This window comes from Equus caballus, chromosome 15 (genome assembly GCF_041296265.1).
Source record: "Equus caballus isolate H_3958 breed thoroughbred chromosome 15, TB-T2T, whole genome shotgun sequence".
NCBI classification, from domain to species: Eukaryota; Metazoa; Chordata; class Mammalia; order Perissodactyla; family Equidae; genus Equus; species Equus caballus.
In genome coordinates this window covers 61961842-61981000 of record NC_091698.1, presented here as the reverse complement: position 1 = coordinate 61981000, position 19159 = coordinate 61961842, and the positions used below count along the sequence as shown (strand labels likewise).

The 19159-nt window shown below is 37.8% G+C and overlaps 1 protein-coding gene across 7 annotated transcripts in view; it reads left to right on the top strand.

Moving 5' to 3' along the window:
* ERLEC1 (endoplasmic reticulum lectin 1) overlaps window positions 1-18765 on the top strand; it is a 34430-nt gene extending 15665 nt beyond the window's left edge. The window contains exons 9-16 of one of the 7 annotated variants that reach the window (XR_011426444.1): window positions 89-250; window positions 1346-1405; window positions 4111-4235; window positions 5904-5981; window positions 6309-6384; window positions 11155-11229; window positions 13949-14044; window positions 18617-18765. Coding sequence is in view for 5 of the 7 variants with exons in the window: in XM_070236337.1 (XP_070092438.1) it covers window positions 89-250; window positions 1346-1405; window positions 4111-4235; window positions 5904-5981; window positions 6309-6384; window positions 11155-11226 (573 nt within the window). In the remaining 2 variants the exon portion in view is untranslated. Of the gene's footprint in view, window positions 1-88; window positions 251-1345; window positions 1406-4110; window positions 4236-5903; window positions 5982-6308; window positions 6385-11154; window positions 12084-13948; window positions 14909-16978 lie in introns of those variants that run through there. The other 6 variants (XR_011426445.1, XM_070236337.1, XM_070236338.1 and 3 more) reach the window with 6 other exon arrangements.
* The last annotated feature ends 394 nt before the right edge of the window (window positions 18766-19159 follow it).

Below are 19159 nucleotides of genomic sequence, written 5' to 3'. Positions count from 1 at the left end.
TTTACTGTTTAAAAATAATAATTTAAGTCATAAATGAAAAAAATTCTGTGGCATAGAGGCTCTTCAACATATGTATGTTTAATTTTAGGAAGATTTGCAGTCAACTAAAGAAGAGAGATTTCCAGCAATCCACAAACCCATTGCTGTTGGTTCTCAGCCGATGCTCACAGTTGGAACGACCCACATATCCAAATTGACAGATGACCAACTCATAAAAGAGTTCCTGAGTGGTTCTTACTGCTTTCACGGGGTGAGAAATGAACCTTCTGTTTAAATATTTATCTTACAGCTTTCACTTGTGTGATATTTAGTCCAGGAGCATTAATTGGCAGCACTGAAAAAGGTTTTTGTCTACAGAGAAATGGCAGGATTCTGGAAGCCTCCCAATGGACATTCTCTCTGTGGTTGTTACTCTAATCCATAGTGATTATGTTCTCTTTACTCACAAACTAAAACTTGACCTTTACTTGACAGAAAATATATATAACTAAGTCATATATGATTCTGGTTGATTGCTGGAATAGGCATCAGTGATTTTATGCCTGCATTTTGGTTAGGCAGCAGTCACATTTAAAACTTGAGTTAACATCTACAAAGGTAAAATTTTGTCTCTGATACCTCCAGTGGGAAATATCCTTAAAAGTGGCATTTTCATTTCATTTCATTTTACCAAGGCAATACAATAGTTATTCTCTGTATTTACTTTTTTATTTCTCAGTAATTTTTTTCCTACTTTATTCTCCCCAAATCCCCCCAGTACATAGTTGTATATTTTAGTTGTGGGTCCTTCTAGTTGCGGCATGTGGGATGCCTCGTCAATGTGGCCTGACAAGGGGTGCCATGTCCGCATCCAGAATCCGAACCAGCGAAACCCTGGGCCACCAAAGCAGAGCACATGAACTTAACCACTCAGCCACAGGGCCGGCCCCATATTTCTCAGTAATTTTTAATTTTAATTTTCAACTATATTATTGCTATTACAGTTTTTTTGGTTTTGGTTTTGGTGAGGAAAATTGTCCCTGAGCTAACATCTGTTGCCAATCTTCCTCTTTTCGCTTGAGAAAGATTGTCACCGAGCTAGCATCTGTGCCAGTCTTCCTTTGTTTTTTGTATGTGGGACACTGCCACAGCACGGCTTGATGAGCAGTGTATAGGTCCGTGCCTGGATCTGAACCCACGAATCCTGGGCCACCAAAGCAGAACATGCAAACTTAACCACTATGCCACTGGGCCAGCCCCTAATTTTTTAATTATGTATATTTCCATCGCTGTCATTTGGCAATACTGAGACAGGCCCCCATCCCCCTTTCTCTGTACATAACTTGATCTGTTTCCTTTCCTGCAGGGTGTTGGTTGGTGGAAATATGAATTCTGCTATGGCAAACACGTACATCAATACCATGAGGTATAGAACAGCATTTATATCATTTCACCACTAGATGGATTAAAGTTTTAAAAATCTTTTGTGGAAAAAAAGAGAGAGTTTGTGTTACTTTTAATTATGAGATAATTTTAATATAGAAATACTCATCAAAGTGTGTCTAAATTTTGGAAAATGGAAAACTTGGTGTTAACTAAGTCAGTCATCTTAAAGTAACATTGTTTATTAACTGCTGACGTTCTTGTATTACCATGAGCCTGAAGGAATAATAAGGTATTGTAACTAACTTCTTTAGCTTTGACTGAGAAGTCATTGTTATAATTCGTCTTTAAATTAAGAAAGTGAATGGTAAGATAGTACATTATTACTAGAGTTAGTAAAATAGGGTAAATACAGCAAGTTTTTCAGCTAAAGGAGGTACCATATCATCTAGCTTTAAAATAAGTTTTAAGATTACACACATTGACTTTTTATTCTTCCTTTTATTTATAATTTCATATTATAATATTCATATTCAGATGGCATATTCTCCCACACTTGAACCAAGCTGCTTAAATTCTGAAGTTCAAGCCCCAGTAGTTTTATTTATCGTAGTTAAACTTTGGTAGGGTAAACTAGACATTGAAGACAAACATTAATTAATAAATAGTGACCTGGCTGTTTTAAAACACTCTTTATTCCCCAAAAGAAATAATAACTAGTAATTAGGAAACACTGTATTTGCCCTCTTGAGATGTTTTGAGCCCATGTTACATTCCAGGCTGCATCATACCAGGAAAGATCATCAGCTAACCTTCCACGTGTGAATCATTCCACATTTAGGAGGCGTCAGTAAACTGGGACATTTTTCTTTTCACTTAAACCCAAGAAGTTCTATTTCACTATTCTTTCCATTTATTCTCGCTGCTGTGTAGATGTTTTTATTTTAATAACATGTATTAATACAGAAAAAAGGTAAAGTATCATCTAACTACAGCCCAGATAATACCCAATGGCTTTTTTTTTAATTAAAGGAATGTATACCACAAATTTAAAATGAAAAGTAAAATTCTCTTTCACCATTATCCCCTTTCCCAAACATTACTGCTGTTAACATTTTCTTAGTTAACCCTCCACAAGAAAAAAATATATGTATGTAAATATTGGTATCACCTTTTTATTTATACAGGAGGAATCTACTCAATGCACTGCTCTGCACTGTTCTTTTCACTTAGTATCTTGAAGATCTTTCCATGTCAGCAAAAACTGATCTCATTCTTTTCAGCAGGTACAGAGGATTTTGTCTGTACCCACAATCTATTTAGCCAGACCTCTGCTGATGGACCTTTGTTTCCAGTTTTTGCTGTAATAATATCTTAGTAAGCATTTTTAAATAGTTCTGTTGATGAACTTTTGCATATATTCATAGGGCACATTCCTAGCAATGTACTTGCTAGGTCAAAGTATGTGCATACTGAACAGTTGCCTTCCAAGGGTTGGACCCCTTTACGTTTCCGTTAACAAATGGCTGTTTTCCCATACACTTGCCAACACTATGTTTTATCAAACTTATTTTGGCCAAAGTCATATAATGTAGAACTTTTTGAGGGACTCTGCTAGAAACTGTGGGAAATATAAAAATAATAGTAGCTAACAAATATAGTGCTCAGTGAATACGAGGCACTGTTTTCAGTACTTTACACATATTAACTCATTTAATGTTCATAATAACCCTAAGAGATGAGTATTGGTATTCCAAGATGAAAAAACAGAAGCAAAGATTTAGTAACTTGCCTTAAATCACATAGGTAGTAAATGGTGAAGCTAGAATTCAACCCCAGGCAGTCTTGCTCCATATCCAGCCTCTTAAACACTTCACTCTGCGGCACTAATCCCTGTCTGTGTAGGAACAAACTTACAGTCTAGTTGCGAAAAGCATGTTAATGGCTGTCTCTTCTGCTAGGCAGAAAGCTCCACTGGGGCAGTGGCCATGCCTGACTTGTTTCCACTGTAAGGCTTTTTAGTTCTACTAATCAGATGTATATTAGTGCCCAGTATGGTGCCTGGCATAAAATATAAAGAAGGAATGGAAGACAGAAAGGAAGGGAGGGGAAGGAAAGGAAGAAGGAAGGAAGTCCACATATAAGAGAGTATATAGTTGGTGTTTAAAAAAAATAATAAAATCAGAATGGGAAGGGGGTTTCTGAACAGACAGTCTTGATACAGAAACACACATGGTGTCAAATGAGTATTGTGAAGACTAGTATAACTTGAAGGTTTGCATTTGAAAGAGTAGAAGTAGGATGAAGACGGGCTCAGTGTGTGGCTGCAGTGTAAGAGATAGAGGCCAAAGATTTCATTAAGAATCACAGTAGTATGTGATTGTATTATTTAGGTGTGCGAGATGAAACTCAGTTGGAGGGTGAGATGTTGGCAGTGGAAATGTAGAGGAAGAGTCTGAAGCCGAGAACATCTCCAGGGATATAGGAGATAGATATAGGAGAGGAAGGAAATAGAGGAGTCAGAAATAACTACATCTAGAGCCGGCCTGACTAGAAAGTAGTTTCATTATTCAGGGAAACAAGGAGTAAAGACCATAATGAGCTCAAATTTCTACTCATCGAGTTTGACTAACATGATTACATCTAAACATAGATATCCAGTCTCCAGATGAAGATAAGGACTGTAGCTTAAATATCTACTTGATGATGTCAAGCATGCCTTATCACAAATATTTTTTCATATATTAGGACAAGGATAGTGGGAAAACCTCTGTGGTTGTGGGGACATGGAACCAAGAAGAGCATATTGAATGGGCTAAGAAGAATACTGCTAGAGCTTATCACCTTCAAGACGATGGTACCCAGACAGTCAGGTAAAGATTAACGTTATTCCTCTTTGGATCTGATTAGTAGAATATTTAAAACTCAGAATATTGAAAAAGATAAAATTTAAACACTTAAGTAAACCTCTGGTCAGTTTTTTTCAGGGACATCTTTTAAGTTAGTTTTCTTTTCATGGGGAAACAACATAGTGTAATAGTTAAGAGCATAGTCTGAAGTCACACAGCCTGTATTCAAATGCTAGCTCTTCACTTACTACCTCGGGCATATTACATAATCTTAAGCCTTATTTTTCTTGTCTAGTAGTATTTGCCTTGTAGGATTATTGTGACATTTAAATGAGGTAATTCATGCAAAGCATAGAGCCTGGGAATAGCGTGCCATAAACTTTGGCTGCTGCCTTTAATAGTGGTGGTGGTCTGGTAATGAGAGTGGTGGCGGTGTTAGTAACAATGGCTCACTTCCAGGTATTAGGTCTGAGACTGTTATAAAGCATTGCCTCATTCATGTGTGATCTTTACCTCTTTAAGTTACTTAATTCTATTTAAATATACTCTAGCATTTCCCTTTGTTACTTAACCTTTGTGAGGTAATGGTTGAAAATAGTTAAACATTGGCTTTTTGAAAAACAACCTCACATCTTTTGTGGGCTTTATAGGTGTATCTTGTTATAGCAGAGGTAAATTAATCTCTTGTTTCCCAAAAATAACTAAGCTTTAGCTTTTCTTGTAGTTTTTTAGTGAATTTTAAATGATTCATTATTTTTCCTTCTCAGGTGTTAACTTTGTCCTTCCTAGCACAGATGGTATTGAGAGACTTTGTTTTCAGAATGTGCTGACTTCTTGGGCTGACCAAAATGAAAATTAGCAAAATTAAGAGATGGGCATTTAAGTATTAGCATATACTAAACAGATGGATTTTTCTTACGTTTGTATATGTTTCATGTGAAAATAGTTCATGGTATCATGCGCAAGAAATACTGAAGCACAAGAGCATGAGGCCAGCAAAGCTAGAGCTTTTCTTTGGATCCTGCTCATTTGGAATTTACAGCTTAGCCTAGGCTTTACCATTCTACATCTGCATTACAGTATTTTAATGGGTGGAGCTGCATGGGGGATGGGAAGAAGGAAAAACTGTTCCACAAAGTGAACAGTATACAGGCCTGGGGAAATGGTTAACTTTAAAAGAACACCTTTTTTAACAGCAATTTAACCTTAACTATTTGTATACAAATAAATAATATGGAAGTTGAAGATCATTCTTATTTATTAAACCACTACTACGTAACTCAACTTTATGTTCTCTTTATAGAATCTGAAAGACTTTCTCTGTGACATTTCCCTAAAAATAGGTATTTTTAAAGAATATTTTATAGTCAGATTTTTTTTTTTCTTGGTGAGGAAGACTGGGCCTGAGCTAACATCTGTTGCCAGTCTTCCTCTATTTTTGTATGTGGGACACTGCCACAGCATAGTTTGGTGAGTGGTGTGTAGGTCCACACCAAGGATCCAAATCCATGAACCCCGGGCCACCGAAACAGAGTGTGCAAACTTAGGCACTATGCCACCAGGCCAGCCCCCAGATTTTTTTTAACTAATGCAAAACTGATTCCTCAAACTATCTTCTCACCCTATCCATTACACTTACTCTGAATTAGTGAGGTTTTAGTTTAATAAAGCTTGTGTGTTTCTCTGATTCAGGATGGTGTCACATTTTTATGGGAATGGAGATATTTGTGATATAACTGACAAACCAAGACAGGTGACTGTAAAACTAAAGTAAGTTAGACCATTGTGCTTATGCCTTTCTCTTTAATCTGCTTCCTATGAAAAAAGTGTAAGTGAATATAAAATATGAATAATTAAATTTACTTGTAATAATTTATGGGTTGTTATAAAATTATTTTATTCTAAAATATTTAAAATTATTATAATTTTAATATTTATAATGTTATGTATAATAATTATTAAGTTACATTATTTTGATAATTTATTAAATCATATTACATTATACAGGGCCACTTACATGGGATTTTTATGGTTTAAGAGGAAAACAAAAGTGATTTTGTATGGTTTGGACAGTGCCTTAAAGTCTCTCTGTTGTAGGTGTAAAGAATCAGATTCTCCTCATGCTGTTACTGTATATATGCTAGAGCCTCACTCCTGTCAGTATATCCTTGGGGTAAGTAAAAAAATAATACTCAGGAATGCAGTTTGGGGCCATGTTTTCATTTTTAGCATTGTCTAGAAAAGACCTTCAGTAAGTCTCCAGAGTTTTTAACATAGCCCCCTACTACCTCTGTAAAAACTGACGTCTTTTCTTATTGAGGTATAATTTATGTAAAATAAATGCAAAGACTTTAAGTGTTGAGTTGGATGAGTTTTGACAATTTTATGTACCCATGTAACTATTACCCAAAACAAGGTATCTATCATGGCAGAAAAATTGTTTATACTCCTTTCCTGCCAATACCCCTCAACCCCTAAAGATACCCCTTTCTGATTTCTGACACCTTAAATCAGTTTTGACCTTTTTTTAATACCATATGAATGGAATCATATAGTATATAATGTTCTATACCTGGCCTCTTTGACTCAGCGTGTTTTTCAGACTTACCCTTATTGTTGCATGTATCAGTACTTCGTTCTTTTTTTCTTACTAAATAGTATTCTTTTGTATAAGTATACCACATTTGCTCATTCATCTGTAGATGGACATTTGGGTAGTTTCTCATTTTTGATTACATGAGCAAGGCTGCTGTGAACGTTTTTTTTTTATGAGTCTTTTTGTGGTCATATTGATTAAGTGCCTAGAGGTGGAATTGCTGAATCATAGATCAACATAGTTATATGTTTAACTTTTACAAAACAAGTAGTTGTACCATTTTACACTCCTCCCAGCGATGTGTGAGAGTCCAGTTGCTCCACATCCTCACTAACATTTCGTATTATCAGTCCTTTTTATTTTACCAGGTTTTTTTTGAGGAAGATTAGCCCTGAACTAACTGCTGCCAATCCTCCTCTTTTCACTGAGGAAGACTGGCCCTGAGCTAACATCCGTGCCCATCTTCCTCCACTTTATTTGTAGGATGCCCACCACAGCATGGCTTGCCAAGCGGTGCCATGTTCACACCCGGGATCCGAACTGGCAAATTCCAGGGTGCTGAAGCGAAACGTGTGAACTTAACCGCTGCACCGCTGGGCCAGCCCCTATTTTAGCAGTTTTAATTTGTATTTCCCATATCAAAAAATGGTTTTGAACACCTTTTCATGTAATTATTCATGTATCTTCTTTTGTGAAATGTCTAGCCTGGTGTTTTTTGTTTTTTGGTTTTTGCTGGGAAAGATTCACCCTGAGCTAACATCTGTTGCCAATCTTCCTCTTTTTCCTTTTTTCCTCCCCAAAGCCCCAACTAGTTAGAAGTCCCTCTGGTTCTTCTATGTGAGCTGCTGCCACAGCATGGGTAGTGACTCATCAGTAGTGTGGTTCTGCGCCCAGGAACCAACCCCGGGCCGCCAAAGTGGAGCGTGCCAAACCTTAACCACTAAGCCATCAGGGCTGGTTCTAGCCAAGTCTTTTTGAAGAAAAGATTATTATGACACTTATTAAAACCATAAGGAAGACTTTATTCAGGACTATTGCAATACGTGTCAAGACTATCACAATAGGGGAGAGAGATCTAGCTCAACTCCAAACGCAGCAAAGACAGCTGGGGATGTATAGCCAACAAGTAGAATAGGGGGTGTAAGGGTGGTGAATGAATGGAAAATTACTAAGAGGAGACATGGAGGGTGGGGGATTCTGGCTGAAGGCAGGTCAGGATGATTAGATATCAAAAGAGAGAGATGAGGAATTTGATCAGATATGGAGAGTGATTAGATACTGAGGGTGATTAGATATTGAGAGTGAGGGATTCTCTCTAAACTGACTTGTCAGGATTCTTGCTACACCTGGACTCAGCAGGCCCAAAACAGGGTCCAAGATGAAAACCTAGTCGAAAAGACTGCTCAGGGGAGCCTGACTATGGTTTGGTTGAGGAAAGAGTCTTTGTCAGTCTTTTACCTATTTTTATTGTTGTTATTTTCATCTTATTTATTCTAGGAGTTCAAGTATATTCTGAATATGAGTTCTTTGTATTTATATTACATGTTTTTCCCCTAGTCTGTGACTTGCCTGTTAATTTTCTTAGTGTCTTTTGAGAAGCAAAAGTTTGATGAAATTCATTTTATCAGTTTTTTCCCTTTTATAGCTAAAGCTTTCCTTTGTTCTGTCTGAGAAATTCTCCTGCCCTACAGTCATGAAGATATTATCCTGTATTTCCTTCTAGAAACTTTTTGGTTCTACCTTTGATTATGTAATGCTTAAGGAGGGTTTTTCTTTGTATTTATCCTGGTTGGAGTTCACTGAGCTTCTAGGATTCATGGGTTGATCTAATTCATCAATTTTGAAAAAATTTTGGCCATCGTCTCCTCCAAGATTTCTTCTGCCCCACTCTTTCTCTCTCTAATTCTGGGACTCCAGAATTAGACATATTAGTTTGAAGTTGTCCCCAAATGTTAGATACTCTTTCTTTTATTCTCACATTTTTTTCTTTATTTCAATTTGAGTCATTTCTGTTGAATTGTCTTCAAGTTCATTGATTCTTTCCTCTGCTGTGTTCTGTGCAGCTCATTGAATGAATTTATCTCTGATATATTTTTCATTTCTAACGTTTCCATTTAGTTCCTTTTTTATGGTTTCCTTTTCTCTGCTAAAATTACCCATCTGTTCACACATGTTGTCTACCTTTTCCACTATTTCCTCCATTATATTTATTCTATTTATCTTAACATCTGATAACTTCCACACCTGGCCCATCTTTGGGCTACATATTTCTATGCCTTTTTCTTGAATTCTACAACTGATTATTTTGCCATAATCCTCTAGTTTTTTCGTTGTATAATACCTAGCTATATATTCCTCCATTATACTTGTCCTTTATTCCTTTTTCTCTCATCTTTCTTATTTAGAGATAAAAATATTTTCTCTGCCTATCTGGTATTTTATGTGAATGACTAGAAATTATTTTTTAAAAAGCTCAATTTGTATGATTCTCTCTTTATCTTTTATTATTGACATCTTAATTATAATGTTTCTTGGTATAGGCCTCTTTGGGTTCATGTTTTGTGGAACTCTCTGTGTTTCCTGTACCTGGATATCTGTTTCTTTCCTCAGATTAGGGAAGTTTTCAGCTATTATTTCTTCAAGTAAGTTCTCTGCTCCTTTTTCTCTCTTCTTCTTCTGGGACCTCTATAATGCAAATGTTAGTATGCTTGATGTTGTCTGAAGGATCCCTTAAACTGTCCTCATTATTTTTAGTTCTTTTTTCTTTTTTCTGTTAGGCTTGGATGTTTTCCTCTACTCTGTCATCCAGATCGCTGATCCATTCTTCTATATCATCTACTCTGCTATTGATTCCCTATAGTGAATTTTTCCTTTCAATTATTGTATTTTTCAGCTCTGATTGGTTCTTTTTTGTATTTTCTAATTCTTTGTTAAAGTTCTCACTGTGTTCATCTATTCTCCTGAGTTCAGGGAGGATCTTCATGACCATTAGGTTAGCAGGTAGATTGTTTATCTCTGTTTCGTTTAGTTCTTTTTCTGAGGATTTGTCCTGTTCTTTTATTTGGAACATATTCCTTTGTCTCCTCATTTTACCTCCTTCTCTGTTTATTTCTATGTGTTAGGTAGATCACCTATGTCTCCCAATCTTGGAAATGTGGTCTTATGTAGGAGATGTCTTATGGACCCCAGCAGCATGCTCCCCTCTCATCACCTGTGCCAAATGCTCCAGGGTGTCCCCTGTATGAACTGCATGTGCTCTTCTGTTGTGGTGAGGCCACTGTTGTTGTGGGCACACTGGTAGGCTGGGCTGGCCCCCAGTGCAGCTGGGTTTGCATCCCAGCAGTATGGCTATTGCTAGCTCGCTCTTGGGCAGGGCAGACCTCAGGCACAGGCTGGCTGTACAGCCAGGCAGTACACAATTTCCTCAGGTGTGCTAGTGGGAAGGGCAGGCCCCCAGCATGAGCTGGCTGTGTGGCCCAGGGGCATGTACCTGTCTGAGATGTGCTGGTGGGCAGGGCTGGTCCCTGCGCTAGCAGGCAAGAGAGAGGATTCCAAATGGTGCCTGCCAGCATCTATGTCAGCAAAGCTGAACTAGATCACAAAAATGGCTGCCACCAATGTCTCAGTTCCTGGGTCAGGGGTGGAGGCAAGCCACCTGCCTCTCCAGAATGTGCTCCAAGCTTAGTGAGCCTCTTTTACAAATGGACTATGCACTTTTCTGTCTGGTGTTTTTGTTCTGGTTTCTGGATCAGGTAAGTCTGTGCATGGGCCATTTAGGAGCAGGTTTTCCTTTCCCTGAAGTTCTCTAGTTTTCCTGGGCATATTCCCCATTGGTTTTCAAAGCCAGATGTTTTGGGGTCTCATCTCTTTTGTGCTGGATCTAAGGGCTGGGTGCCAAATATGGAGCTCAAATCTCCCGCTCCTCTGGGAAAAGCTCTGCACCTTTGAGATTGCTCCCGACCACAAAGTACTATGGCTAGGGTCTGGTTTTTTCCCTCAGCAGGACTGTATCATTGCTGCTTCTCCCCTCTCTCTGTTGTCGCTTGTTGTGTCCCTTTTCATCTCGTTTCCAGATGTCTCTGAGGTGATTGTTCCACAGGTAGTTGTAGGTTTGTTGTGCCTGTGGGAGGAAGCAAGCTCAGGATCCTCCTGTGCTGTCATCTTCCTAAGAAGCCTCTCAAGGGCCTAAAAAGCTCAGTGTATAGAAATAACATTGGATGGCTTATCCAAAACAAGGACTTGCATACATTTAATAAATTTATATACATGTACTCATTCAGCAGAATAATATTGAATAAAGTATTCAGCTTAGCAACTTTTAATGGTTTTATTGTTATTGTTCTTTAGGTTGAATCTCCAGTGATCTGTAAAATCTTAGATACAGCAGATGAAAATGGACTTCTTTCTCTCCCCAACTAAAGGGTAATAAAGTTTGGGGAAAGAAAAGATCATTGAAAGTCATGATGATTTCTGTCTGACCATGTGTCTCATTATAGAGTTCTCGGCCATTGGACCTCATCTAAAGGATCATATAAAAGGACTCTCAACCACTTTGTGAATATATATGTGTATATAAGAGGTTATTGATAAACTTCTAAGGCAGACATTTGTCTCACTTTTTTCATTTTTGTTGAGTCTTGTGAACTGATTGTGTTTTCTTTGCTTGGATAACGTGATTCCAAAATAAATCTCATCCAAGCAATTTAGAGTTCAGAGCCTAATGAAATGTCATAATCGTTGTACCCACTGAAAGTTTATAAATAATAGATTTATTATGTAAATTATAGTATATATAACTAGTTAATGAAGTAAAGATAATAAAGAAAGAAATTGATAGGAAGTTGCTTAAATGGGAGACCATGTAAAATATGTAAATTCTAGTGCCTGAAATCCTTTGAACAAATTTTTATTTAGCAGCTGCTCTCTACCAGGTATTAAACTAGAAACTGGGCACGTACTAGAGCCTCACATGTACGTTTCCTTCACCTCTGTTAATCTCTAGAAACTCTAATTTGTAATAGATTGCTTCTCTCTCAGAACCTTTATCTGTCTCTTTCTCCTTGATCTGAGTGTGTTTACCCCAAAGTATGTACCTGGTGTAGACAGTCAGTGATTCCTCTCTTTTGACTTAGAATGGTTTACTCTAACAAAACACACAATGCTGGTTATCCTTGGTACTTGCCTACTGTATACTACAGATTTTAGTTCTGGACAGTTATACAGCATAATATTTATTTTAAGGTGAATAAAATGTCCACAAGCAGTGTTGTCATGTAGTCAATGGCAGATTATTCAGTTCCTTTATTTTCTCCATTACCCTGTTGCACACAACATTATCTTGTTGTATTTTGAACGGGACATATCTAAATAAGGACAGAAAAGTGGCCGTAAAATACTTTACTTTTCCTCCTTTTCAGTAGCTCTGGCCAAAGATATTTTAGTGTGAGAAAAGATTAATGCAATTGACTGTTGGAGGGCTATTTGTACATTTTAGTAGGAAGCAGCACATACACAAAGAACATGCACTTTGAATTCAAACCTGGGTCCAGATTTACTCGTTGTGTGATCCTGGACAGATCAGTTAAGGTTTTGGAGCCTCACTTCCTCTTTTGTGGAGAGTCTGCTTACTTCATAAGGTGGTTGCATCAGTGCATTAATTTTACTGTATATAAAAAGTTTAGCTCCAGTACTTGACACCAGGTTCCCAATAAGTGTTAGTTAATTTCCTAATACTGCCTCTGTCTCCTATTAACATAATAGATCAGAGACCAAAGCCTTTAAAATGTTTCTTTAATAAATTATAGAATCATATTTATTATATCAATGAATTAAGACAAACGAAATTACCCTCACATTTAGATTATAGGTTGGCGGGGGAGGGAGTTAGAATTGTGAAAGGGTAGTGGCAAAAGACACTTTGAGAATATTTAGGCCAAATCCTTTTTCTTATGAAAGGAAAATTCTAAGACTCTGTATTGGAGTAGTTTACCACAGATTCTTAAAAATGGAAGTCATAATTATTTCAAAATAAAAGTTTTGAAAAAAGAAGTCAGCTTGTGTCTTGGCTAACAGTTTCAACGTGAAGGGAGGGAAAGGCCAGGTAGTTCCGTATTCCTTCTAACTCTCGGGTCCCCTATCAGTAGTCTGTGAAGTCTCGTTTGATCTCTAAATTGTTTGCTGCCTCTACAGCCAGCCGTTCTTCTATTAAGTAGACTGAATTCCTAACAGGCAGGAGAAAGGGCTCAGCTCCAATATGCCTCATGCTCAATAAGTCTCGAAGTACGTTAGGCACATTGGAGCTGAGCCCTTCCCCTGCCTGTCTTTCTCAAAGTGGAGTCTATTAAGGGGGCTGCTATCCCAGACCTACTCAATCAGATTCTTGCAGGCAGAGCCTGTATCTGCATTTTAAATATGCTTCCTGAGTGATTCTCTTTATTTTAAATAAATTCTCCAATGATTGAGAATCACTGACTTAGGAACTTCACTGTTAACAGTTGCACACATAGTAACCCTCCTGATTAGGGTTTGAGGGAAATAACTTGTAGCTCATCTTTACAAGCAGATTATGACAGGGAGACTTTTTTTTTTTTTTTTTTTTTAGTTTTACCTGCTTTTCTTTGAGACACCACTAGATGGAGCCTATAGCCCAGCTCTATTTGTAGCCTTAGATCCTTGATTAAAGAGACTTTGGCAACAAACGACAATAAATTGTCCCAGTTCAACTGAATAGTAAGCTTTGTGTACAGTCCCTGGTGAACTATCCTTTTCAGTCAGTCTGATGTACAAAGGCCTGACCTGATTTCTGACAATGCTGAAACTTCCTGTATGTAATCAGGCCAATTATTGAACCAGAAGCACCAAAGATCTAACATAAAAGGGCTTAAGCTAAAAAGGAAAACAAAAATCAAGATTTAAATTTTCAATAAATAGGATCTGCAATCAGAGTTTTAAATTAAAAAGTATCAGCTATAGTAGAATCTGATTTTAAAATTCCTAGTGTTGGATGATTAGAAATAGAACTATCTTTTATATATATGGATGTTATACATTATAATGAGCTGCTGAGGTAAAAGTTTTCAAAATATGTTGCCTTGATGATATGGCTTAAAAGAAAATCCATTTATCCATTTCTTTTTTTCAGCTTAGCAGGAGTGATAGAGATACCATGGACCACTACATACCCAAGAACAAGCTTTATTTCATATGCCAGTAGTCTCAAAATAGGTTGTACAAGCAGGTGAGGTGATCCAGTGGATTATGGGAAGAAAGTGTTAGAAATTCTACTAATTTTTCATCTGCAAAAGAGGAATTAAGCTTCACTAATATTTAATAGGTGGATTGACACTGGTATACACAATCATTCATAAATCAGATTTTGTGTGATAAAACAAAACATCCTGAGGGGAGGGAAGAGTGGGCATTACATGTGTAGAGGAGTCGTTGGGGATACCATTGTTATGCTTTATTTTTACCATGTTACAGCATTGTAGATAAAGTAAATTAATGCCTCCATCACCTTTCAGAAAATGGAATTGTCACTTTAAATATTAGCATCAAGACCACACATTATTAGGTATATAACCAATCAGAACTAAGGTTAGAGGTTAACAGGTTACTTTCACCACCCTATGGCCCCAATCGCTGCCATCCTGGTATCTTACAAGGCTTCTCCATTAGACATAACACAGTATACTAATGCTTTTTTACAGTGATTAGAATGAGCATGTTTTCTTCACTGGCGGAAGAAACTACAGTTTGAAGACGAGTTGAATTCCACTCTTTAACACTTAGAGAAAATAAAGGCAGGCCTGACAGTCTCAAAACTTACAAAATGGAAGGAAGGCAGAATTATTAACAAATGGAATATAGGGCTTGTAGTGTTTTACATCCACACTTATTTGTATTAAGCATTTTAGTACTTTTTATATTTAAAACAAAAAGTGTTCACCAAAAGCAAGTAAATCAAGCAGAACTTCTGGAAATGGTAACCATCTCAACTGATGAAGACATTTGTGAGACTATAAAATAGTGCCAAATATCTCACTCTAATCATGTACCACGTTATGTATTTCAAACCGATTAAATTGCTTTCCAGTACTTATCAATAGACTCAATTGTGCTTTGACTTGAATTTAAGGGAAAAACAATAGCCTCCTATAGATTTTCCTGAAACATGTATAATTTTCATTTTGTAAACATAATACTAAAAATCAAACTCCCTTGAAAGTCCAGCAACTCAGAGTTTAAACCTAATAGGTCGAATCTACACTACTCTCAATCCACTCAGTAATATAGCCAAAATAGTGAAATTTGTTAGGTTCTAACATCTGTGTCCTCAATAAAATAATAGTTGCAACTTAGTCAACAGTAGTCTTTAATAGCAGCAAAAACTAACTCATTTAAGAATTCTTTCAGAGCTCCAAATATTATCCCACAGATTAGAAAATCTTAATGGTAGAGGAAATTGGAAGTTGTTTCTCCCCTGGATTAGTTTTCCCCTACTTACTTAATATATTAATTAATTGTATTATATTAATATTCTAATATTATAATTGATATATTAATTAATTATATTAATATTCTTAAGCCATGTTGAAAGAAATCATTTGTAGGAAAAGCTTTCATCCACCACCTCCAAGAAAGTGTTTCACCCCCAAAAAGCCAGTAGTGAACCATCTTAAGTAAGTCACTATTCCTTGAATTTCAGATGACAGGCTGCCACTTATTGAACATTTATTAAATACTAAGCTCTATGCTAAACATTTCAGATACCCTATGATCACAACCCTGTGAGACAGGTTTACTATCTCAAACTCACAGATAAGGAAAACGAGGCTCAAAGAGTTGAACTAAACTACAGGTGTCTGAACCAGCATTTGAATCATTCAGATTCTAGAGTCCCTGTTTGTAAATAATATGCTATAGTGCTTTCTATTTGAGAAACATCTTCCAGCCCATGAACCACTCTCTCTTAGCTTCTCCCACCTGAAAGAATACACCAAAGGGCTCAGCAAAATGCCATGTAAAATGAGGGAAATAATCGATTTTGTCCTGCTAATGTATGACACTTTTTTTTCCATGTTTTTACCATGGAACACCACAAACTCTTCTTAAGCTAATGTAACCCACAAATCTGGCAAATGAAAATTCGCTAGTAAGATTAAAGTGTCACCTTAGAAATTCTGGCTTGGTTAAATGCCATCAAACCCTCCCTCCTTTGCCCTGAACTAACATCGGTTGCCAGTCTTCCTCTTTTTTTCTTTTCTTCCCAAAGCCCCAGTACATGGTTGTGTATCCTAGTTGTAGGTCATTCTGACTCTTCTATGTGGGATGCCACCACAGCATGGCTTGATCCAGTGCATATGTCCACACCCAGGATCTGAACCCACCAACCCCCGGCCACCCAAGCAAGCACACGAACTTAACCACTTGACCACAGGGCCAGACCCCCCTCCCTTCTTCGATAATCCTTCTGTGATGGTAAACAATGCAAATGCAGTGGCAATTGATCAAGATCCAGATTGTATTTATGATTTAAATGGCAAAAATAGGGGCCAGCCCCGTGACCAAGTGGTTAAGTTCATGCACTCCACTATGGCAGCCCAGGGTTTTGCCAGTTCAGATCCTGGGCGCAGACATGGCACTACTCATCAAGCCATGCTGAGGCGGCATCCCACATGCCACAACTAGAAGGACCCACAACTAAAAATATACAACTGTACTGGGGGGCTTTGGGGAGAAAAAGGAAAAATTAAAATCTTAAAAAAAAAGTAAAGAATAAACATTTTTAAAAAATGGTAAAAATAATTCCTTCATTTTTTATTTATTGGGGTAAAGAATATACCTTATTTTTGTTTCTCCTCACACCTTGCATGAAATTGACGTTAAGCAAATACTTGCTGAATAAATGAATTGAACCCTCACCATCTCTTACCCACACCTTATAAAATCTTCCCCAACTCCAATTCCCATGGGTTTCCTACCAGTCCTTATGTTTCAGTGTTTGTTGCTTTGAGAAGCAAAATATTTTCCTTAGTTTTACAATGGTTGGGAAAGCAAAAGGAGTAGAATTATCAATTCATTCCATCTGTATTCCTTGTCACTCAGATTCCACAGCACATCATTTAAGTAATTCATTACTGTCTGACACTGCTTTGTCATGGTTCCACAGGTTGCTTGTCCTCCCTGACAGGAATACAGTGTCCGTGTCTCCTCCTGTTCTATTTCCCCGACTTGTGGGCAGTGATTGAAGTAAAGTCCCTGATCTCTAAGGTCAAAAGAAGAATTGAATTTTCAGTCTCCAGCTCCATGAACTGAAAACATTCCAGTTCTGAGGACTCTGAACTACTCAAAGAACGTGTCTACCATGGTTCTCTGTGAAAAACACCATCCCCAGTCACATCCTTCCTCAGAGTAATATTAATAACATCAGTTCTCCCAATTTCTTTGACATACTTTGTTGTTAAAGCCAAACAAATGAAGAAGAAGCTTTCATAAGCCTTCACTAAAGTCAGATATGAAATGTGTTGAATCCAAAGCATTTGCAGGTCGTGAAACTTAGCCTAGTGCCCTGGCCCCAGAAGACAGGCAAAAAGCACTCTGAATTGCTCTGCTTTTTAAGGCCTATCTGGCATCTGAACAAGCTACATTTTACAAAACTTCAGGCTTTGCATGAAAATCAAGATTGCCACATTAGGAGTCAATTGAAAGCTCTCCCACTCATCAGCATGCTACAGGCAGCTGAAGGTTCAGGAAAGTGTCAAAAGGGCAACCTGCATATAATTGGAACTCAGAGAAATAAACTGAACTTATCTTGGCACCAGCTAAGCGTATTTATAAAAAAGCAGAATTATCTGTTTACCGGGTAGAGGAGAGAAAATTCACTAATTTGCCCATAAGCAATGAAGTGATATTTTTACTTTGGTAAATTAATCTCAAAGGCATTGGACCTAAAGAGATTGCCCACTAACTATCTCTTATGGAAAGCTAAATTTCACTAAATCTGCACCTTTATTCAAATTGTCATATGCTTTAAAGTATTGGTACCCTCCTTGCTCCCCCTCCACGAACCAGTTACCCCTTTCCTCCTCCAACTCCTGTGTGGTGGCTGAAGAGTCTACTTTCATCTCCAGTGTCCTTGGGCTGCATAATCAGCCAAGAAATTCCAATGAGAATGAATTCAGCTTGTCTAGCAGCTCCTGAGCAGCCAGGGTGGTCCCTTGGGAAGAGATGCCCTCAGAGCTGGTCCCCTAACTGCGCAAACAGTCAGACACAAGGACTTTGGTCCTCCTAAAGCAAGACCCATGTTCCCTTTCATTAGAATCCTGCCGATAATGGTCCTGGGAATACAAAGAGCGATACAAAAAATAAACATGGGGAAATTGTAAACCAGCTAGACAGAGATTTGGGTTGACATCACTTCCAGGCTTCATCCGTTCAATCACTTATTATTCGATTCATTTATTCAACAATTGTGCACTGAAAGGCCGATTGGGCCAAGGACTGATATGGTGCTGAACAAAACAGACAAAGTCTTTGCCCTATTAAAGCTTTATTCTAGTGGGGAGACAGCATAAACAACTATGTGTTATTGTTATGGACTAAATTTTGTCCACCCTTCCAAGTTTGTATTTGAAGCTCTAACCCCCAATGTGACTGTATTTGGAGATAAGGTCCTTGAGGAGGTAATTAAGGTTAAATGAGGTCCTAAGGGTGGACCCCTAATTGGATGGGATTGGTATCCTTGTAAGAAGAGGAAGAGAACCAGACAGCACCCTCTCTCTCTCTCTCTCTCTCCATGAACGCAAAGAGAAGAGGTCCTGTGATGACAAAATGAGAAGGCAGCCTTCTACAGGCCAGGAAAAGAGGCCTCACAGGAAACCAACCCTGATGGCATCTTGATCTTGGACTTGTAGCCTCCAGAATTGCAAGAAAATAAATTTCTGTTGTTTAAGCCAACTAATCTGTGGTGCTTTGTTCTGGCAGCCTGAGCAGACTAATACAGTAGCATAATGTTGGGTAATGATAAGAGCCATGCAGAAAATAAAGTACAACAGAGAGATAGATAATGAGAAAGTGGAGAGCTATGTTGAATATGGCGACTAGGAAAGGCCACTGGGGAAGACCATTCCAGGCTGAGTATTTCTGGGGGAATTAATTCCCTGACATGGGAACAAAACTGAGACATGAGAAATAGCCAGAAGGTCCCAAGCATGTGAGGCAGGGTACAAATGAAAGGAAATGAGGACAGAGAGGAAACCGGGGCCAGATCATTAGGGCCATACAGGCCATAGCAAGGATTTGTTCTAAGTGGGGAGGCTTTAAGCAGGAGAATGACAAATATGATTTACCT